At 36.7% G+C, this 17,634-nt stretch overlaps 1 protein-coding gene across 1 annotated transcript in view; it reads left to right on the plus strand.

Annotated features, from left to right (window-relative positions):
• Window positions 1–17,634, plus strand: part of LOC114661850 (casein kinase I) — a 46,308-nt gene that overhangs the window by 20,989 nt on the left and 7,685 nt on the right. The window contains exons 3-10 of the mRNA XM_028815062.2: window positions 396–506; window positions 7,018–7,166; window positions 7,871–8,099; window positions 9,327–9,497; window positions 12,072–12,220; window positions 16,437–16,629; window positions 16,907–17,046; window positions 17,561–17,628. Coding sequence (XP_028670895.1) covers window positions 396–506; window positions 7,018–7,166; window positions 7,871–8,099; window positions 9,327–9,497; window positions 12,072–12,220; window positions 16,437–16,629; window positions 16,907–17,046; window positions 17,561–17,593 — 1,175 coding nt within the window. The 3' untranslated portion in view covers window positions 17,594–17,628. The remainder of the gene's footprint in view (window positions 1–395; window positions 507–7,017; window positions 7,167–7,870; window positions 8,100–9,326; window positions 9,498–12,071; window positions 12,221–16,436; window positions 16,630–16,906; window positions 17,047–17,560; window positions 17,629–17,634) is intronic.

Below are 17,634 nucleotides of genomic sequence, written 5' to 3' on the forward strand. Positions count from 1 at the left end.
AGCCAGTCCTAGCAACATTTGGTGCAAGGCATTAAACAGCCCATGATAAAGTGCTAGTCCATCTTGAATTCCCTTTGCATGTTCTAATTTGTTTACAGCTTTTCTGAAATGAAACAAGTGCTGTAGTTTCAAAGGTAATTTAACTTCATGCTCTATTGCTTTTGTCACAATTTGTTTTTGTCATGTCCCTAGGCAAACTTGGCGAGTTCTTTTGCAAGCATTTCATAAGGGAAAATGTGGCCTATAACAATTTGAAATGATAGTTTTAGATGGTGGGCCTAGACTGGAGAAGGCTTTAGTTTTTTGGTTGATTTATAAGGTTTAATAAAAAAGATCACTCTGGAAAGTGCAAAGTTGTCTCATCATTAAAAAGATGTTTTTTTTTTTTTCCTCAGGTGCTAACATTGCTACGGGAGAGGAAGTAGCCATTAAACTGGAATGTGTGAAAACAAAACACCCGCAACTCCACATCGAGAGCAAGTTCTATAAAATGATGCAAGGAGGAGGTAAGAAAACCTAAAAGGACTTGGACAAGCAGATTAAACCTCACCTTTTCTCTTTAAAGTATTCTGTAGCATTTCCAATTCCCCCTTTACAAACAAAGACTTTTCAATTATTGATATTTACAAGAATTGCAAGTAAGTTTTTTTTGTCCTCTTTTGTGGAATTGCTAGGTAAGGTTTGAACTCTGAATTGCTTTTCCTTGATTTCGCTTGCCCTTCACAAGCCCCAGCATGGGAGATTTCCTTCCCTTCACAAGTCCACATGCGATGGGACTTCTTTTTCTTTTGATGATGCCATACATAAAAACAGTACAAATTTTTGGTATGGTGAATCAAACAAAAAACATTTGGTGCTGTAAGAACAAATTTAGTATATTTTTCTGATACGCTTATTCAGGGTGACTTAACAAATGTTTAAAGAGATTAATTTTTATATATTCATTTAGAAAATATGCAGGTTAAGCTAGGTACTGAACTGGCAGGTTTGTGGTTTATCGTTCAGTGTCTTGGCTATACATTATGTGGAGTAATTTCCTGAAAGGGCCAGCTTTAGTTTGAATTTCAGTTTGAGTCCAAAGATGTCCAGAGGCTCACATTGGGGTGGATAGGTGAAGGGTGAGGGATTCCAGATATTTAAAGAAAGCTTTTGCATTGTGGAAATGTTGACTTTAGTGAAACACCAATTTCTTAGTGGGGATACATTTTGAGTTAATCATATGGCTGGAGATTCCAGGGACGCATCCAGCCTTGGCCCGACCCGCACAAACTCACAAACAGACAAAAACAAAGCAAACCGGTAATCAAACAGCAAATAAAGAATGTAATGAAAACAAATGAAATAAATGAAAATGATACCATTCCTGTTCCCTTTACGGCGATTACACCTTAAATACAACAAAGCACAAACAAAACACACACAGTAAATCATGAAAAACGGCAACGGATGAAATGTAATGGTGAAAATAGATAGTCCAGAGATCCGCATGTTGAATGGGAATGTAAAAATAGTCCTATCGCTAGTTCCTGAAATGGTGAAGACGGGTTCAGGAGCGCTCCTTTCTTTGCAGGATGGCCATGAATTCACTTACAGTCCTCATGTACACAGGCAGACTGCAGACAATCCAGACACCAAAAACAAAACGATCCAGGACAAAACAAACAAGTACAGGTAACCCAACAGAAGGCAGACAGACAGGAACTTGAAACAAAAATTACAAAAACTTTTTTTTTTTGCTTTTGGTCATCGGCCCCCCTTTTAAAAGCTGCATTGACATCCTTTGACCCCAACAGCCCCAGCACCCTCAGCAGAAGACCAATCAGAGCGACTGCAGGGACTGCTGGGAGTTGCATTTTCAAATTCTATTGGCTACTTTCACCATTCCAAGCCACATTTTCCTCTACAGTTGCTTCCTGTTCTCTCTATAGTACAGTATTTCCACGAAAAAAGCCATAAACATTGCAGAGGATATTTGCGGTTTCCGCTAACAATTACATAGGTTATAAGGAAAAGTCCGCAAATGACTGAGGCCGCGAATTCAGAACAGCGACTTTGCGGGGGTCTACTGTATTACTTTTGGCCTGGTGGTAGCATTTTTGAGTTACATAAAATATTTTTCCCTATTGTGACACATGAAATGAGTGATGTTATATCTTTTGATATAAGCATTGCTAATGCGACAGTTTTTCTTATTTTACACTCTGCATTGGTGATTGACATCTAGAGAAGCTCTGAACCAGTCACAGAAACAGACATATCATGTGTATGTAGAGCACACTAATCTCTTTCTCTCAAATAAGCAAGATAATAATTATGGATTTAATGGGGCTCTGCTTATAGAGATTGCTGGAAATTAATGCAGACTGTTAGTCATATTTATTGCGGACTGAGCAGAGATAAATATAAATGTAAGTGAAGGCCTGAGTGAAGATGCTTGGTCAAATTAAATGACAAATGTACTTCTCTCCACTTTATATCAGAATTTAACAGTTTAAATGGTATTTAAAGGAGTTAACAATATTTTGTACAGCATTTTCTTCATGTCCTTATAATGACTTATGGAAATTCTGACATGTGACCAGCCAAAACCTGCTATAAATATATAGAGGATATTTCATTATAGTCGTCAAGTAAATGACCATCCAGCCAACTTGTGTACCCGCGTTATCAAATTTTAGGGTCAGCTAATAGCAGCTATAGAGTTTTCAGCCCAGCAGAAATGGATATACAAAACTGTCAGACATGTGAATGGAAACATTCACACATTCTCTGACTTGGATGAGATTGCTACTGAAATTAGGGCCACTAAATGTATACATACATTTTTAAATTCATATTAATGTACAGTCTTTAAATGGGGATCAGTACAATTAAGTTGAATTATAGTACATAAAACACACATAGTATATACATATTACTGCTTATTACATAAGAAGTAAAAAAGTATTAACTAAGTAGCTGAATACCTGCAAAATGTCTTTAGAGGTGCTATGTACATAGCACAAGGGAGCTGAAGCCACATCTGTAGAAGTTAGTTCACTCCTGCTCTCTTGCAGATGAGTCTCCTGCTTAAGAAAAACAACACAATCCATGAACCTCACAGAATAGTCATTTTTAGCTCCGAAAAACTCCATGGCATTCCTTCCACTAAAAGTGTGTTTTGGTTTGAAGAACTGCATCGTTGAATAAGCTAACTGAATAATAAGGTGAAGTGATGCATTTTAGTCAACGCATTGCTTTATGATGGCACAATCCATGAGAAGTGCTGTTTTAAAAGTAATTCATATTAAGTTCAGTAGGGCAGCACAAGGTGGTGACAAGTTTAAAGTTGTCATTTCACTTGGGTAAAACATGGTATATGGGGGGGGGGGGGGAGTCTTTTTTTTTTTTTTTTTTAAATATATAAATGCCTTTACTGATGAGGCTCTACATCAATAATAATAATTATTGTTGTTGTTTTAATTTTGGAACCTCTACAATTAAAACATGGTGCTTACCTTAATAAAGAACTGCAAAATACACAAAAACACAAAGGTTCACTTAGTAAAATGAAGAAGGGAAGATTAGCTAACTTTTAGGTTAAAAAAAAAAGGCCGAGGCAAACAAAACAACTGGAAATGCTAATTTAATGTGAATTTGCTTTAATGTTACTAATTGAAGTGAGAATAACTGTTTAGGTAAAAACAGAATTTAGAAGCCATTGAAGTTCTAAAAAGGTTTCAAATATTATTCACTAGTGCATTTGGTTTACATACCTGCAGTTTTTAAATAATACATATTATATAAACAAAGTGTGCATTAAATGGAATACTATTATTGGTTGTGTAGTGTGTTGAAATTTGTTCTGGACAGCCTCAAATTTTTGACATACTAAAACTTTACTTGAACCCAAATTGTCTGAAATTGTGCCTAACATAGAAGGCATTGTATGGACCCACAAAGAGGAAAAACCCAAGTATATTTGGCTTCTGAACTTTTTTTTAACCTTAGGATCCAATAGCTCCTAAATATGTTTTCTTTATGGTCTGGAACCATGTCTTGGATTACTCTGCTTTCTATTTAATTATAGTTTCTTTCCATTACTACTGTTAAGAATGCAACACCACAGGACAGTGGTTAGCACTGCTGTGTTACAGTACCAAAGATTTTGGTGTTAGAATAAAATGAATCAGTAAAGCTGTAATCAGTGGTGGAAAATGTGCCTTTTCCATGGATGCAAGTACAATAAAGTTAACGATGTTGGGACAATAGAAGATGTTCAATGATTATTAATAAAAATGTTATTTTTGTTAATCATTGTTTCCTATGTTTGGTGTTTTGTTTTTAACCATGAACCCAATAATTTAAATAATTAGTTAATAAGATTTCTAAAGTGTTTTATAGAGAAATACAGATTATTAAAAAGCTGTTTTAGTTTCCACAGTCTTTTTAATTTATAATAATGTACTGCTCTCCATACAACTAGCTCCCCATTTTTTAATACATGCACATATATGGCACTGTTGTGTGATCTGACTTCCTTCAGACCACATAGTGAGTCAAGACCCTTTCACATCAGCATTCCAACAAATGGAGTGTTATTCTGAATTGGGCTTTAACTTATACTTGTTTGGAGATAGATAGATAGATAGATAGATGCAGGTTGACCTGTGTTAATGAAACACAACACCATGTGTTGTATGTATGAGAGGAATCGCAAAACCGGCAAAGTTGTCTGCATCAACTTTGCTTAGTTTCTCGTCCAGTTTTGATTTCAAGTAATAAAACTGTTATGGTTAAAACATGTACAAAGAATATAAGTGCAATAACTAGAGAATAGTTATGATGAACTGTTTTTTTTTTTTTTTTTTTGAGTGTGTTTTGCCCTCAGTCTTTGGGTTATACACGAATCTCTGCATTGAATTACTTTTTCAAATGGAGTTTGAGCCTGAAAACTTTTCTGAACTTAAGAATTTGAAGAGGAAGTGAGCAAGTGTTTATTTTAAAATGTTTGTATTAAGTTATTTACAACAGTTTGGATACACAGAAGTGATCATTTTAATGTTTATGCTGTTTGAACTAAAGTTAGTATACTAACTGTTTGGCCCCTTACACATTTTATTGTTGCAATGGAAAAAGACAGGCACAAATTTGCAGAACAGACTAGAAGATACAGTGAGTCACACAAAATGTTTGTCTGGAGGGACATTTTGACAGGGAAATTCAACACAGAACCTGGTAGTCTGATGAAATGTTACTTTGAATAAGGTAAATTGGTTTGGTAGTCTTAAGAAATGAGAGGTGGAATACTAATTGCTGCATCTCCCAAAAGTTTCCCAGGTAATGTATGTAATTTTTGGTGTTTACCCTTTTGTGACCTGTAATAAAACGCCTTACTAATAACCATAAGGCTGGTCATTTATTTGTTGAAGTTCTTTTTGATCTAAAGGACTACATGGAACTTTTTTTTTTATTAATGTATTTATATAAATTATTTTAAAACCTACGTCTGTGTCCATCTTCCCACCCACTTAAACTTTAGTCCTTTCTGCAGTGCACAATGCATGTTGTGGGATACAGTCCTATAAATGTCAATGATGTGCTGCACAAATTCAGTTAAATGCTTTGTCAGAAACAGTTGTCATATGGAGGAATATCTTGGAAAAAGAAAATCCATGCATTACTTTGTTTTATGTTATTTTTTTGTTGTATGTTTAAGGATTTATTGTACATATCAGCACAGTGTGTTGTGTGCTACATTTTCTTTAAACAGCAACTGATGATCAAGTTTGCTTACTTAGATAGCATAGCAACTAAATGTCAGCTGGTATTCTTCTGTTACCAATGACCACTGTAAATTACGACCATATGACTGGTTTTTACCTTATTTTATTGGAACTGGAATAGTGGTTGTTAGGAGTCTTTTGGCTGAAGTGTTGTCCGAGATCACCCAAGACTGCCATCTACAGTTTAAAAATATTATTTTTATCATTTGATGCATTATACTTAAAGATAGATGCGGCGCCGGATGCATTGTATGTGAATTAGTTTAATTTTGTATATTATTCCTCAAGCCATTATTCCCTGCATTTCGTAGAATTAAGCCAGTCGGCTAATGCTGGCTGTATGTGCATTGTAGTCATTTAATCATTGTGCAAACACATGCACTGCCAAATAAATGAAGGGCTACATTGTTGTGATCATGTTGGCCAATCAGCAACATAGCAGAAGAGAAGGTTAAGTACTATGGCGTACTGGGTAATTAGCAAGCTAATTCTGGCTTTTTAGCACAGTGTGACAAATGAAAAATGAATGGGGAAAGAGCAATGCAACTTTTTTTTTTTATTTACAAATTATTTTTAATAAGGGCCATTTTATAGACCTCCTTCACCCCACTGCATTCAACCTATTTACATGAACTTTTAAGTTAAATACTGTGAAGAATAAATATATAAGCATATGAATATTGCATCACTTTTGCATTCCATTTTCTTAGTTCAGAGGTATATTAATTTTAATTTATTTGTTTAAAATGCAGTACAAATCTTGGTTGATCATTCTGACACTTTGCAATAGAAAGATTACTTTGTTTTTTAATTGAAAAGTATTTAAAGTACAATAATTGGTGCTATTATCCAAAGTATTTTTTTTCCGTAATTATCTACTTTAGGGATCTACAAATCATTCTTTCCCAGAGTGACTTTCGGCCATTGGTGCCTGTACATCCCTGCTTACCAGCACACCTCACAGTGTTTTCAGGACATGTGGCAAAATTGTATCTTGCCACACAGCATTCCAGTGCCAGAAAAAGTAAACAGATGAGCATTTTTAGCCAACATGTACTAACATATAATATGTGCCCTGTGTTGGCTGGGATTGGCTCCAGCAGTCCCCCGTGACCTTGTGTTTGGATTCAGCGGGTTGGAAGATGGATGGATGGATGGATGGATGTTGAAAGTATTGTGAGGGTGTCAGAATTTTATGTATGAAAAATACACATATCTAACCTGTTTTTCTTTTTCTTCCTCACTTACTCAGTGGGTATTCCTTCCATCAAGTGGTGCGGTGCAGAGGGCGATTACAATGTAATGGTGATGGAACTGCTGGGTCCAAGTCTGGAGGACCTCTTTAATTTCTGTTCTCGCAAATTCAGCCTGAAGACCGTCCTTTTGTTGGCTGACCAGATGGTATGTGCCCCACTCCATTTCTCTTAGAAAACCTTGTTAAACTTGATTCCTGGAAACACAATATAATACCTCTCTACCAAAGTAGTCACAAAATTGTCTTAATTTGGTTTCTGTACCACTATAATCAAATTTCCTATGGTAATGAGAATTTAGGGAGTCACTGCTCTCATTAGGCACTAGATAGGCAATGACTTTAGTCATAAATAGTAAGATTTTGGGGCATATTCTAAACATTACTGTTGCCCATTTTCATGGGCTTTACAAGTTTCTCATTTTTTAAAATTTTTTGTGAAAGTTTACACATTCAGAATACAAATGTTGTATGTGGTGTTGAGTCTGGCACAAAGTTGGATGGCTTTTCTTAGTAAAATGGGCAGATATTTATATTGCACTAATTGGGACCAAAAAAAAAGTAAATAAAGGAAGAACCGCATGTTTGTGTATTTTTTATGTAATTTACCAGAATGTGTAAAGCTAGGCATGTTAACTCTTGATTTATCCCTATGTGCATGTCCAGTTAGTTTGGAATGTGAGTGGGGGAGTTAAATATGGAAAGTTTATCTATGTTAAGTGTTTGACAAGAGTTTGTCTCCCTTCTTAAAGAAGGGTTGTAATTATTTTCTCAGCTGTTTATAATATTTCTTGCATTCTCAATCTACCTTTACTTTATCTTCCTGCATATCTCTTTAATTTCCTATTTTCAGATCAGTCGGATTGAATATATTCATTCCAAGAACTTCATCCATAGGGACGTGAAGCCAGACAATTTCCTTATGGGCCTGGGGAAAAAAGGAAATTTGGTTTACATCATTGATTTTGGTCTTGCTAAGAAATACCGTGATGCCAGAACACACCAGCACATACCATACCGTGAAAATAAGAACCTTACTGGCACGGCCCGCTATGCCTCTATCAACACCCATCTTGGCATTGGTAAGTACAGGGAGTGCTGCAATGGCAAGGGAGGATCCTAATGAATGCGTTTGAGTTGGGCCAGTAGAACCACTGGCTCCTTAGCTGAAAGGAATAACCACAATTTTGTTGTAAGAATAGGGAAAACTGTATCTTAAAGAAGCTCAAGGAGCGTAAACTGTCAGGCAGTTGGAAATGAATTTTATTAGAAATGTGGCTTTACAAATCTCTTCTAGTAGAAGAACAGTTTTGCAATCAAAAATACTACATTTTAATGTTTTTTATTAAGGTAATTGAAAAATGTTACCTTTTCACTGAATAAAAATGGCTAAATCATATTCATGGCCTATTTCAAAATATACATCCATTTTTTTTTAATATGCAGTGGTAATAAAATTTGTAGTCAATGTCCAGGGGGAGATTAAATTTGGTCAATTTCTGTTTATGCCCAAAGATAAGACCTGACCAATATTTAATATATCCTAGTAAAATTAGTAAGTTAAAAGTAAAGGTAGTTCTGTGGCATAAATTTCCTTTGATTAGGATATATTTTACATTTTCATTATGTTCAGTCATATATCCAGCCACAGTATTTAACGCTGTTGCAAGTTAATGGTGCTAAACATAACTTCACACTTTTTTGCATGAATCAGTGAGCATGAGGATATTTCCAATCAAAAGAATTGCAAATCTCTCAAACTAAAAATCACACTTTAAAGGTGAACTGATCAACATGAAATATAAACATATCAAAATTTTAATTCCTGGGAGTAAAACCACAAGAGAGTACAGTGGCATGGCACTCAAGCAAACAAATATAATAACACAACAGATTCTACCATTTACTTCTTCAAAATCTATAAACAGATACAAATGAAAAATAGAAATACAAACAAGTGGGGGGGGTTAGAAGCAATGTAGTATAAAAGTGTTAAGAAATGTAGCAACATGACAATACATTTTGCAGCATAAAAGTATATATTTCAAAAATATTAACTTAAAATGTAATAAATAACACAGTGCAACTAAATGACAGCGTGTGGTTGAATGTTGAAGTTGTACCTGTGGAGACGTAGATGACTGTATGGCAAACAAATTGTGGATCCTTGTGTCTATAAAATGACTGTGACTTGAGAGAAATATTTGTTTGTATGCCTGTTGATATGCTTCTCTTTGTTATCTAGGGTGCATACATTAGGTTACTTGGGAAAAGCCTAAACCTGATCACCTTACATGTTTGTTTTGTAGAGCAATCCAGACGTGATGACTTGGAATCCCTGGGCTATGTTCTCATGTACTTCAATCTGGGCTCCCTGCCCTGGCAGGGCCTCAAAGCTGCCACCAAGAGACAAAAATATGAGAGAATCAGTGAGAAGAAAATGTCCACACCCATCGAGGTGCTCTGTAAGGGCTACCCTTGTAAGTATTGGATTAAAAGGATAAAAGTATTATCTAGCACAAGATGATGCTTTCTTGTCAGCTAAAATAGAACATAGTACTACGATATAAGATGCTAGCCATTTATTACCAAAGTCTACTTGTCGTAGTATCCACTTGACTATGAAGCTCTTTCCTGAGTTTTACCTTTATTGGATAGACTGCTTTGACCGGGAATGGTGTGAAGCAGCCTAACAGGCTCCTCATGATGTCTTATAGACCTGTACCACTATTTTAACATGGTCATACTTGTTGTTACATCATTATGAACTCCTCTTTTCTTCGATTAGAAGAGAAACTTGACCAGGTTTAGCAACCTACTATTTTTAATAATAAGGGAATCTGCATTGCTAGTCACAGCCATAGCACCTGCTGTTACTCCTCTCTTACTTTCTCACATTGCCCTCAACCCCGTGTCATTTCCACATATTTTTTTTTACACAGATCCATCCTTACGGAAGAATTGAGTAGAAATAACGTCAAGTAAGAGTGCATAATCTCCATATTGTTTAAAGACCAATGACAACTGTATTAGACTTAACTAAACTGCTGAATCTTGAGAGGAAAAAAATAATAAAAATAAATAAAAACTGCGATATTACACACACTGTAGTAAGGAACCGAGCAAAAAAAAAAAAAAAGTTATCTAGATAATCTAAGATTACATCATACAACTTTTTGCCCTAGTGGAGAAATATTACATTCTCCACCTTGGTATATTAGACAATGAGAGTATTTAAATTATTGACAGTATCATGGAGATATGGCTTACAGTTGCAATTTTAAAGCACAAATTAAAGAGAGAGTATATCTTAATCTTTGTTGAGGCTAATGTGTCTTGTTTAGTTGGGTTGCATACTTTCCTTCTATATTGAATAATGGGTATATTATAATGTTAGGAAGACTGTATTATACTGTTTTCATAAAAATGTCTGAGGCAGCATCTGTGAATCATCACAAAATCCCAAGTTTTTACTGCTAATGAAGTTCATTATTCACTTTCCTGGTCATAGTGTGGGTAGTTCTTCCTTTGATCAACTCCTTTTCCGGAACTAACCTTTCCAGTTCAGGGAGCAAACCTGGACAGGTCATCAAAAAAGCATATTATACATGTAATTATACCAGAACAAAGTGAAATCGCTAGTCCACAAAATCGCATGTCTCTTGTTTATCAGAAGAAGGTCTTCCTAGAAAACAAAGCTAACATGAATTTAGAGAGAACATGCAGACTCCAACAAAAGACAACCAAGGATCAAACTAGAGTTAATTTGATACAACACTACTGCACCACTGTGCCAACACTATTATAATATGAATGCATGGAACATATTTAAGTGTAAATTCAGCATATATGCAACATTTTTAAGAGATTTCTTAAATTATTAGTGTATAACTCCAGTTTCAAAAAAACACTTAAATTACAGGGTCACAGGGAACAATTATTGGTAATTACTATTGTTTGGCAGATGTGTTTATCTGTGGCAATTTATAAGATTAGGATAATTTACAGTATGTTTATGTACATATATATATACTGTGAGAGGCAGTGGTTGAACTGGCAAACTTATGATTTTTAAAATCCACTTCATTAGGTACCAGACCACTCTGCAGGTATTCTGTATGAACTGTGTGACTGAGCTAGTGCATTTGTCCATCCATCCATTTTCCAACCCGCTGAATCCGAACACATTGTAATTCTGTAAAAATATAATGTTTAATGGCATTATTATTTTTATAATAAACTTAAAATTGAAATACAATTATTAATGAGCAAAATTTATGTGCATTTGTATTTTCTGGAAAGGTGTAGAAGAATGAGTATGCTTTATATAGCTACATATGTATTATAGGAGGCAATACGTATTTTAAAATATTACTATAACTTTTGTGTATTACTGTGTTTTTTTTATTTTTATTATATATATTTAAAATGTGATATAGGCGCTTGGTTGGTGCCAACCCGACACACTCACAACGGAGGCACATGTAAAATGAACCAAAGATTTATTTTTTCTTCACCTGTGGGGCACATCTTTGTCTTCCACTCCTCCCAGGGCAGCTTTGTCCTCCTCCTCCCAACTCTGGCGCCCTGAGTAGTGGCTGCAAGCTCCTCTTATAGCCCACCCGGAAGTGCTGCAGGTGCTCATTAACCTACTTCTGGCTGCACTTCTGGTTGTGGCTGCGCTCCCGCCCAGACGGGCTTGTTAACCCATGCATCTCCCCCTGGCAGAGGCCACGGAGCCCAACCAAGATGAGCTCCGGTGTTCCATGAAAGTGGCCCCAATGCAACCCAGGGGGGCTGCCAACAAAGGTTCCGAAGGACGAAGCGTGGCACCCATGGCTGCTCCCCCAGATCTAGTGACAAAGTGGCGTCCCGGCTGTCTGCCACAAAAGTTATAAGAATGCAAAATCATCTTGGGGAAAAAAAATGCTTTGTTTGATGCAGGATTGGAAGCCCAGAGCCTGTAGATGTACAATATATAGTGTGTTACTTTTTCTGCCTTTAATGTTGCCTATTCATCTTTTACCTCTATTGATTTGTTTGCTTCCTTGCAGCCGAGTTTTCAACTTACCTGAACTTCTGCCGCTCCCTGCGGTTTGATGACAAGCCAGACTATTCATACCTGAGGCAACTCTTTCGAAACCTCTTCCACCGGCAGGGATTCTCGTATGACTATGTGTTTGACTGGAATATGCTCAAATTTGTAAGTAGTAAGCTTTTTTTTGGCTGGTTAGAGATCTGTATACTTTATCATGCCAATGTAAACAATTGTCCAACTTCTAAATAGACTTCATCTGTGTAATAATAATATTGTAACAAGTTATTTTTAGTAATCAAATATTAATATTGTTAATAAATTGCTTTAGCAGAAGTATACTGTAAATGACGTGAAAAAGGTATACATTTTTAAGAAAATGAGCAGTTAGCAAATGCATTTTCAAAAGCATTCAAACTTCTCCACTGGCACTGTAATTAACTTGTAAAATAACTCACTGTCATGGAGTTGAAAGCGGTTGCCTCTATTTGTAAAATAAACATTTTTATACATAAAAATACATTTGACCCTGTGAAATAGCTGCTAAATACACAGATTTTAAAATATCATCAAATTGTTAATGCACAATTTTCACACCTTTCTATTGAAATTCTGCAAGATCGGAATTTTGTTATATGGTTAAGGATAGTAACAACACTTCTCCTAAAGTTCATCTGACACTGTCACAGCTTCACTCTGATCTGTTAATCTTTTTCTGGCCCCCATTCAATCACTCTGTTCTTTAAATAGGATACTGAACAGGATAAGAAATCCCTTGGAATACATGCCAGTCTAAAGAAAAATGATTTTTTCCCAAATTATCACTATGGAATTGTCATTATCTTGTTTAGTAATTCTAGGTAAAGCAATAGTACATTTTTGGGAACACTTGTTATTTAAAATTGGGTATTTACATTGCTAAACAGGGCCAATGAGCAAGGGTCTTAACTTCAGAAATGCTCCAGCATGCTGTACAATGGCTGACCCTGTGCACTGACCTCCAAAGGTCATGCAAAAAAACAATTTCTCCTTGGGAACTTGTAAAATAAAAATAAATAAAAAAATAATATATATATATATATATACAGTGGGTATGGAAAGTATTCAGACCCCCTTCAATTTTTCACTCTTTGTCATATTGCAGCCATTTGCTAAAATCATTTAAATTAATTTTTTTCCTCATTAATGTACACACAGCACCCCATATTGACAGACAAAAAAAAGAATTTTTGAAATTGTTGCAGATTTATTAAAAAAGAAAAACTGAAATATCACATGGTCCTAAGTATTCAGACCCTTTGCTCAGTATTTAGTAGAAGCACCCTTTTGAGCTAATACAGCCATGAGTCTTCTTGGGAAAGATGCAACAAGTTTTTCACACCTGGATTTGGGGATACTCTGCCATTCCTCCTTGCAGATCCTCTCCAGTTCTGTCAGGTTGGATGGTAAATGTTGGTGGACAGCCATTTTTAGGTCTCTCCAGAGATGCTCAATTGGGTTTAAGTCAGGGCTCTGGCTGGGCCATTCAAGAACAGTCACAGAGTTGTTGTGCAGCCACTCCTTCGTTATTTTAGCTGTGTGCTTAGGGTCATTGTCTTGTTGGAAGGTAAACCTTCGGCCCAGTCTGAGTTCCTTAGCACTCTGGAGAAGGTCTTTGTCCAGGATATCCCTGTACTTGGCCGCATTCATCTTTCCCTCGATTGCAACCAGTCGTCCTGTCCCTGCAGCTGAAAAACACCCCCACAGCATGATGCTGCCACCGCCATGCTTCACTGTGGGGACTGTATTGGACAAGTGATGAGCAGTGCCTGGTTGTCTCCACACATACCTCAGTGCAAGACACATGACAGCCCGCATGGAGTTTGCTAAAAGACACCTGAAGGACTCTGAGATGGTGAGAAATAAGATTCCCTGGTCTGATGAGACCAAGATAGAACTTTTTGGCCTTAATTCTAAGCGGTATGTGTGGAGACAACCAGGCACTGCTCATCACTTGTCCAATACAGTCCCCACAGTGAAGCATGGTGGTGGAAGCATCATGCTGTGGGGGTGTTTTTCAGCTGCAGGGACAGGACGACTGGTTGCAATCGAGGGAAAGATGAATGCGGCCAAGTACAGGGATATCCTGGACAAAAACCTTCTCCAGAGTGCTAAGGACCTCAGACTGGGCTGAAGGTTTACCTTCCAACAAGACAATGACCCTAAGTACACAGCTAAAATAACGAAGGAGTGGCTTCACAACAACTCTGACTGTTCTTGAATGGCCCAGCCAGAGCCCTGACTTAAACCCAATTGAGCATCTCTGGAGAGACCTAAAAATGGCTGTCCACCAACATTTACCATCCAACCTGACAGAACTGGAGAGGATCTGCAAGGAGGAATGGCAGAGGATCCCCAAATCCAGGTGTGAAAAACTTGTTGCATCTTTCCCAAGAAGACTCATGGCTGTATTAGCTCAAAAGGGTGCATCTACTAAATACTGAGCAAAGGGTCTGAATACTTAGGACCATGTGATATTTCAGTTTTTCTTTTTTAATAAATCTGCAACAATTTCAAAAATTCTTTTTTTTGTTTGTCAATATGGGGTGCTGTGTGTACATTAATGAGGAAAAAAATTAATTTAAATGATTTTAGCAAATGGCTGCAATATGACAAAGAGTGAAAAATTGAAGGGGGTCTGAATACTTTCCGTACCCACTGTATATATATATATATATATATATATATATATATATATATGCAATTTTAATATCTATATGAATGGTTGACTTTGAGAACTCGAATTATGCATGTACTAGCTGGTTGCATTAAAATAATAAAGCATAAACAAAAAATAGTTATCACTATTACTGAAATGAATAGTTGGATCATTGATTGCTTGTAATTATCTTTATACTGAGGTTACGCCTCCAGTTACTTAATATTGATCTTTATATCATACTAGCCACAGGTAACAGAATCATTTTAAAATATTTATCTCTTGCCCTATGTGTACTTCTAGCACCTTTCCTTTGTATTCGCATGCGTCTGAACCTCTCTTTACTGGTGCTCCTTGTCTCGAATGTGTCCCAATAAAAACTGCTTCTCAGACTGTCATTATTTTCAAGGTGCTTTTCTCCCCTTCTGTCCAGTTTTATACTTTACGTTTTTGAAGTTGACTCTCTCAGCATGTGCCTTTTACTCCTCATGCATTTCACACTCGCACTTCCTCTTTTGCCACATTACCAAAGGTAAACTTGCCAATTACGCCAAAGCCAAACTGACTAATTGGATGTCTTTCAGGGATAATAAACACACAGACCTTAGTGTTATATTACATAGTGGAGAGATTATTTAGATATTGGCTTGATTATCAAAATAGTTTTGGGAGTCCATCTGACAGCATTAACCACCTATACAGTAGAACCCTAATGAATGTTACTAAACAAAAGGTCATAGTGGTCTGCTTTGCTTCTTCATATGTTTGGTCATATGATCTTGAGGATTTCTGTGAAATTACTAAAGGAGAAGAAGGGAAGGGAAGAAGAGGAGGAGCAAGGCTGTATGTGCCACAATTCTATTGTGAGTTTTGGTACAGGTTGGAGGAAGAAGTGTGTTTTTATTGTAATTGAGCTTCGATAGAGAGATATGAATTATTTTTAACTGCTTGGAAAATTTCAAGTTGTTTACAATCATTATGACACAAAAATGGATAAGATAATAAAATACTATAACATGAGTAAAACTTGCAGAGATGCTCCATTATTGACTGGCATAGAAAATATCACAAATTATAAAGTGGACAGAAATAATTTTTCCTTAGTTATGCATTTTTATTAAACATTTGGGGCAGTGACAAGTGAGCAGGTACAACACTCACAGCTTCACTAACCATTCTATTCATATTTTTCTTTCTTCATGACCTGAACATGTACTCAGGGGGAAGCTCCTGTCATGTTGCTTAACACTTACTACATTGAGACATTAGTTTTTATTTACTATGCTAAAGCACAACAATAACTAGGGGTTCCTATACTTGTTTTGATATAAGTTGGATTTTGAGAATTACCATTTTCATCCAAAACAGTTTGACATTTTAAAAAGTGACTTTTATCAACTTGTATTTAAATAAACCAAGCAAGCTGGCTTTTGTAGTGGAGACTGGCATACTGTAGTGTGTAACCTGACAGTTCACCTTTTATAGAAACTGTGTTGTACAAAGAGTAGCTTTGTTATGCTGTGTACAGTGAAAGGTTATATATGAAATACAAAGGAAAATGTAGGGCCTTATTTACCTCTTCTGTTGTCAGGGCATGACGTGAGGTGCTGCAGCCAAAAACCGCATTTGTGAAATGCTGTGGACTGATTTGTAATCTTAAACTGTTTTGCATTCTCATTTGTCCAGGGTGCTGGGAGAACACCAGAGGAGGGTGACAGAGAAAGACGAGAGCATGACAGAGAAGAGCGTATTGTGCAGACAAGGAGCTCGGCAGCCCGGGCTCTGCCACCTGGGCCCGCAGCTGGAGCAGCTAGTAATCGTGTACGAAATGGACCAGAGCCCGTGATGTCTACACCTGTGTCCCGAGTACAGCAGTCAGGCGAGTATTTCTGACAGCATACTTTGTTATGAAGTGCTAGAGATGTGCTATGCCTTAGCTAAGTCACTTTTTTGTTGGTGTTCGGAAGATTTCCTCCTTAGTATAGTTGCCTAGAAGTTAAGTTTTGGGAATACTGGGTGTGTGGGAATGGTCATGGCTTGTCAGTCAGACAGTGCAGGTGCTATTCAGGGTGTTCAGTAGCGTTGTCTTTCCCAGTGCTGAGTTTTTTTTTTTTTGGTCTGAAATACATTACTCATGTCTCACTCCCTTAAAACAGGGAACACTTCCCCTCGAGCAATTTCTCGCGCAGAACGAGAGAGGAAAGTCAGCATGCGTTTGCATCGTGGGGCACCCGCTAACATCTCCTCCTCCGATCTTACAGCTAGACAAGAGGTGGCCCGAATTTCTGCATCACAGGCAAGTGGCACAAAGAGGGAACCAGTTAACCTGACTTGGGGGATGGTTTGTACTGATAAAAGGAGATGAGAAGTGTAAATGAAGAATATATTAAGTAGGCTGTCGGTCAGGCTTTTCATTAACAGGAAAATCTTGACAGACTGCTGATTGTAGTGTGTACGTTTTAATACCACTTTACAACTTAAAAAAAATTGTTCTGACTAAACCTGGCAACAAAGACTATTGTGGTTACCACGGGTGATTTTTCTAGTTGTCATCTAATCCTGTTGGACTGGATTATTGGCTTGTATTTTCCTTTTTCTTTGTAGATAGTTTTGAGGAAAGGGTATTTCTGACAAATTTAGACTTTTACCAAGATTAAAATAAATAAGTAAATAAATAAAATTGTAGATTATCTTTCTAACTAAGTTATCTGTCCTTTTGGAGGACATCTTATTTTATGCATGCATGCATGTATGTGTGTGCAAGATCGTACATAATCATCTCTGTAAATATATGCTTCCACTTCTCTTAGGCCAGCATGCCCTTTGACCATTTGGGAAAATGAACACAAAGCCAGCATCCCATGAGACAATATTTTTGGTGAGT

The sequence above is a fragment of the Erpetoichthys calabaricus genome, chromosome 12, assembly GCF_900747795.2.
Source record: "Erpetoichthys calabaricus chromosome 12, fErpCal1.3, whole genome shotgun sequence".
Lineage (NCBI taxonomy): Eukaryota > Metazoa > Chordata > Cladistia > Polypteriformes > Polypteridae > Erpetoichthys > Erpetoichthys calabaricus.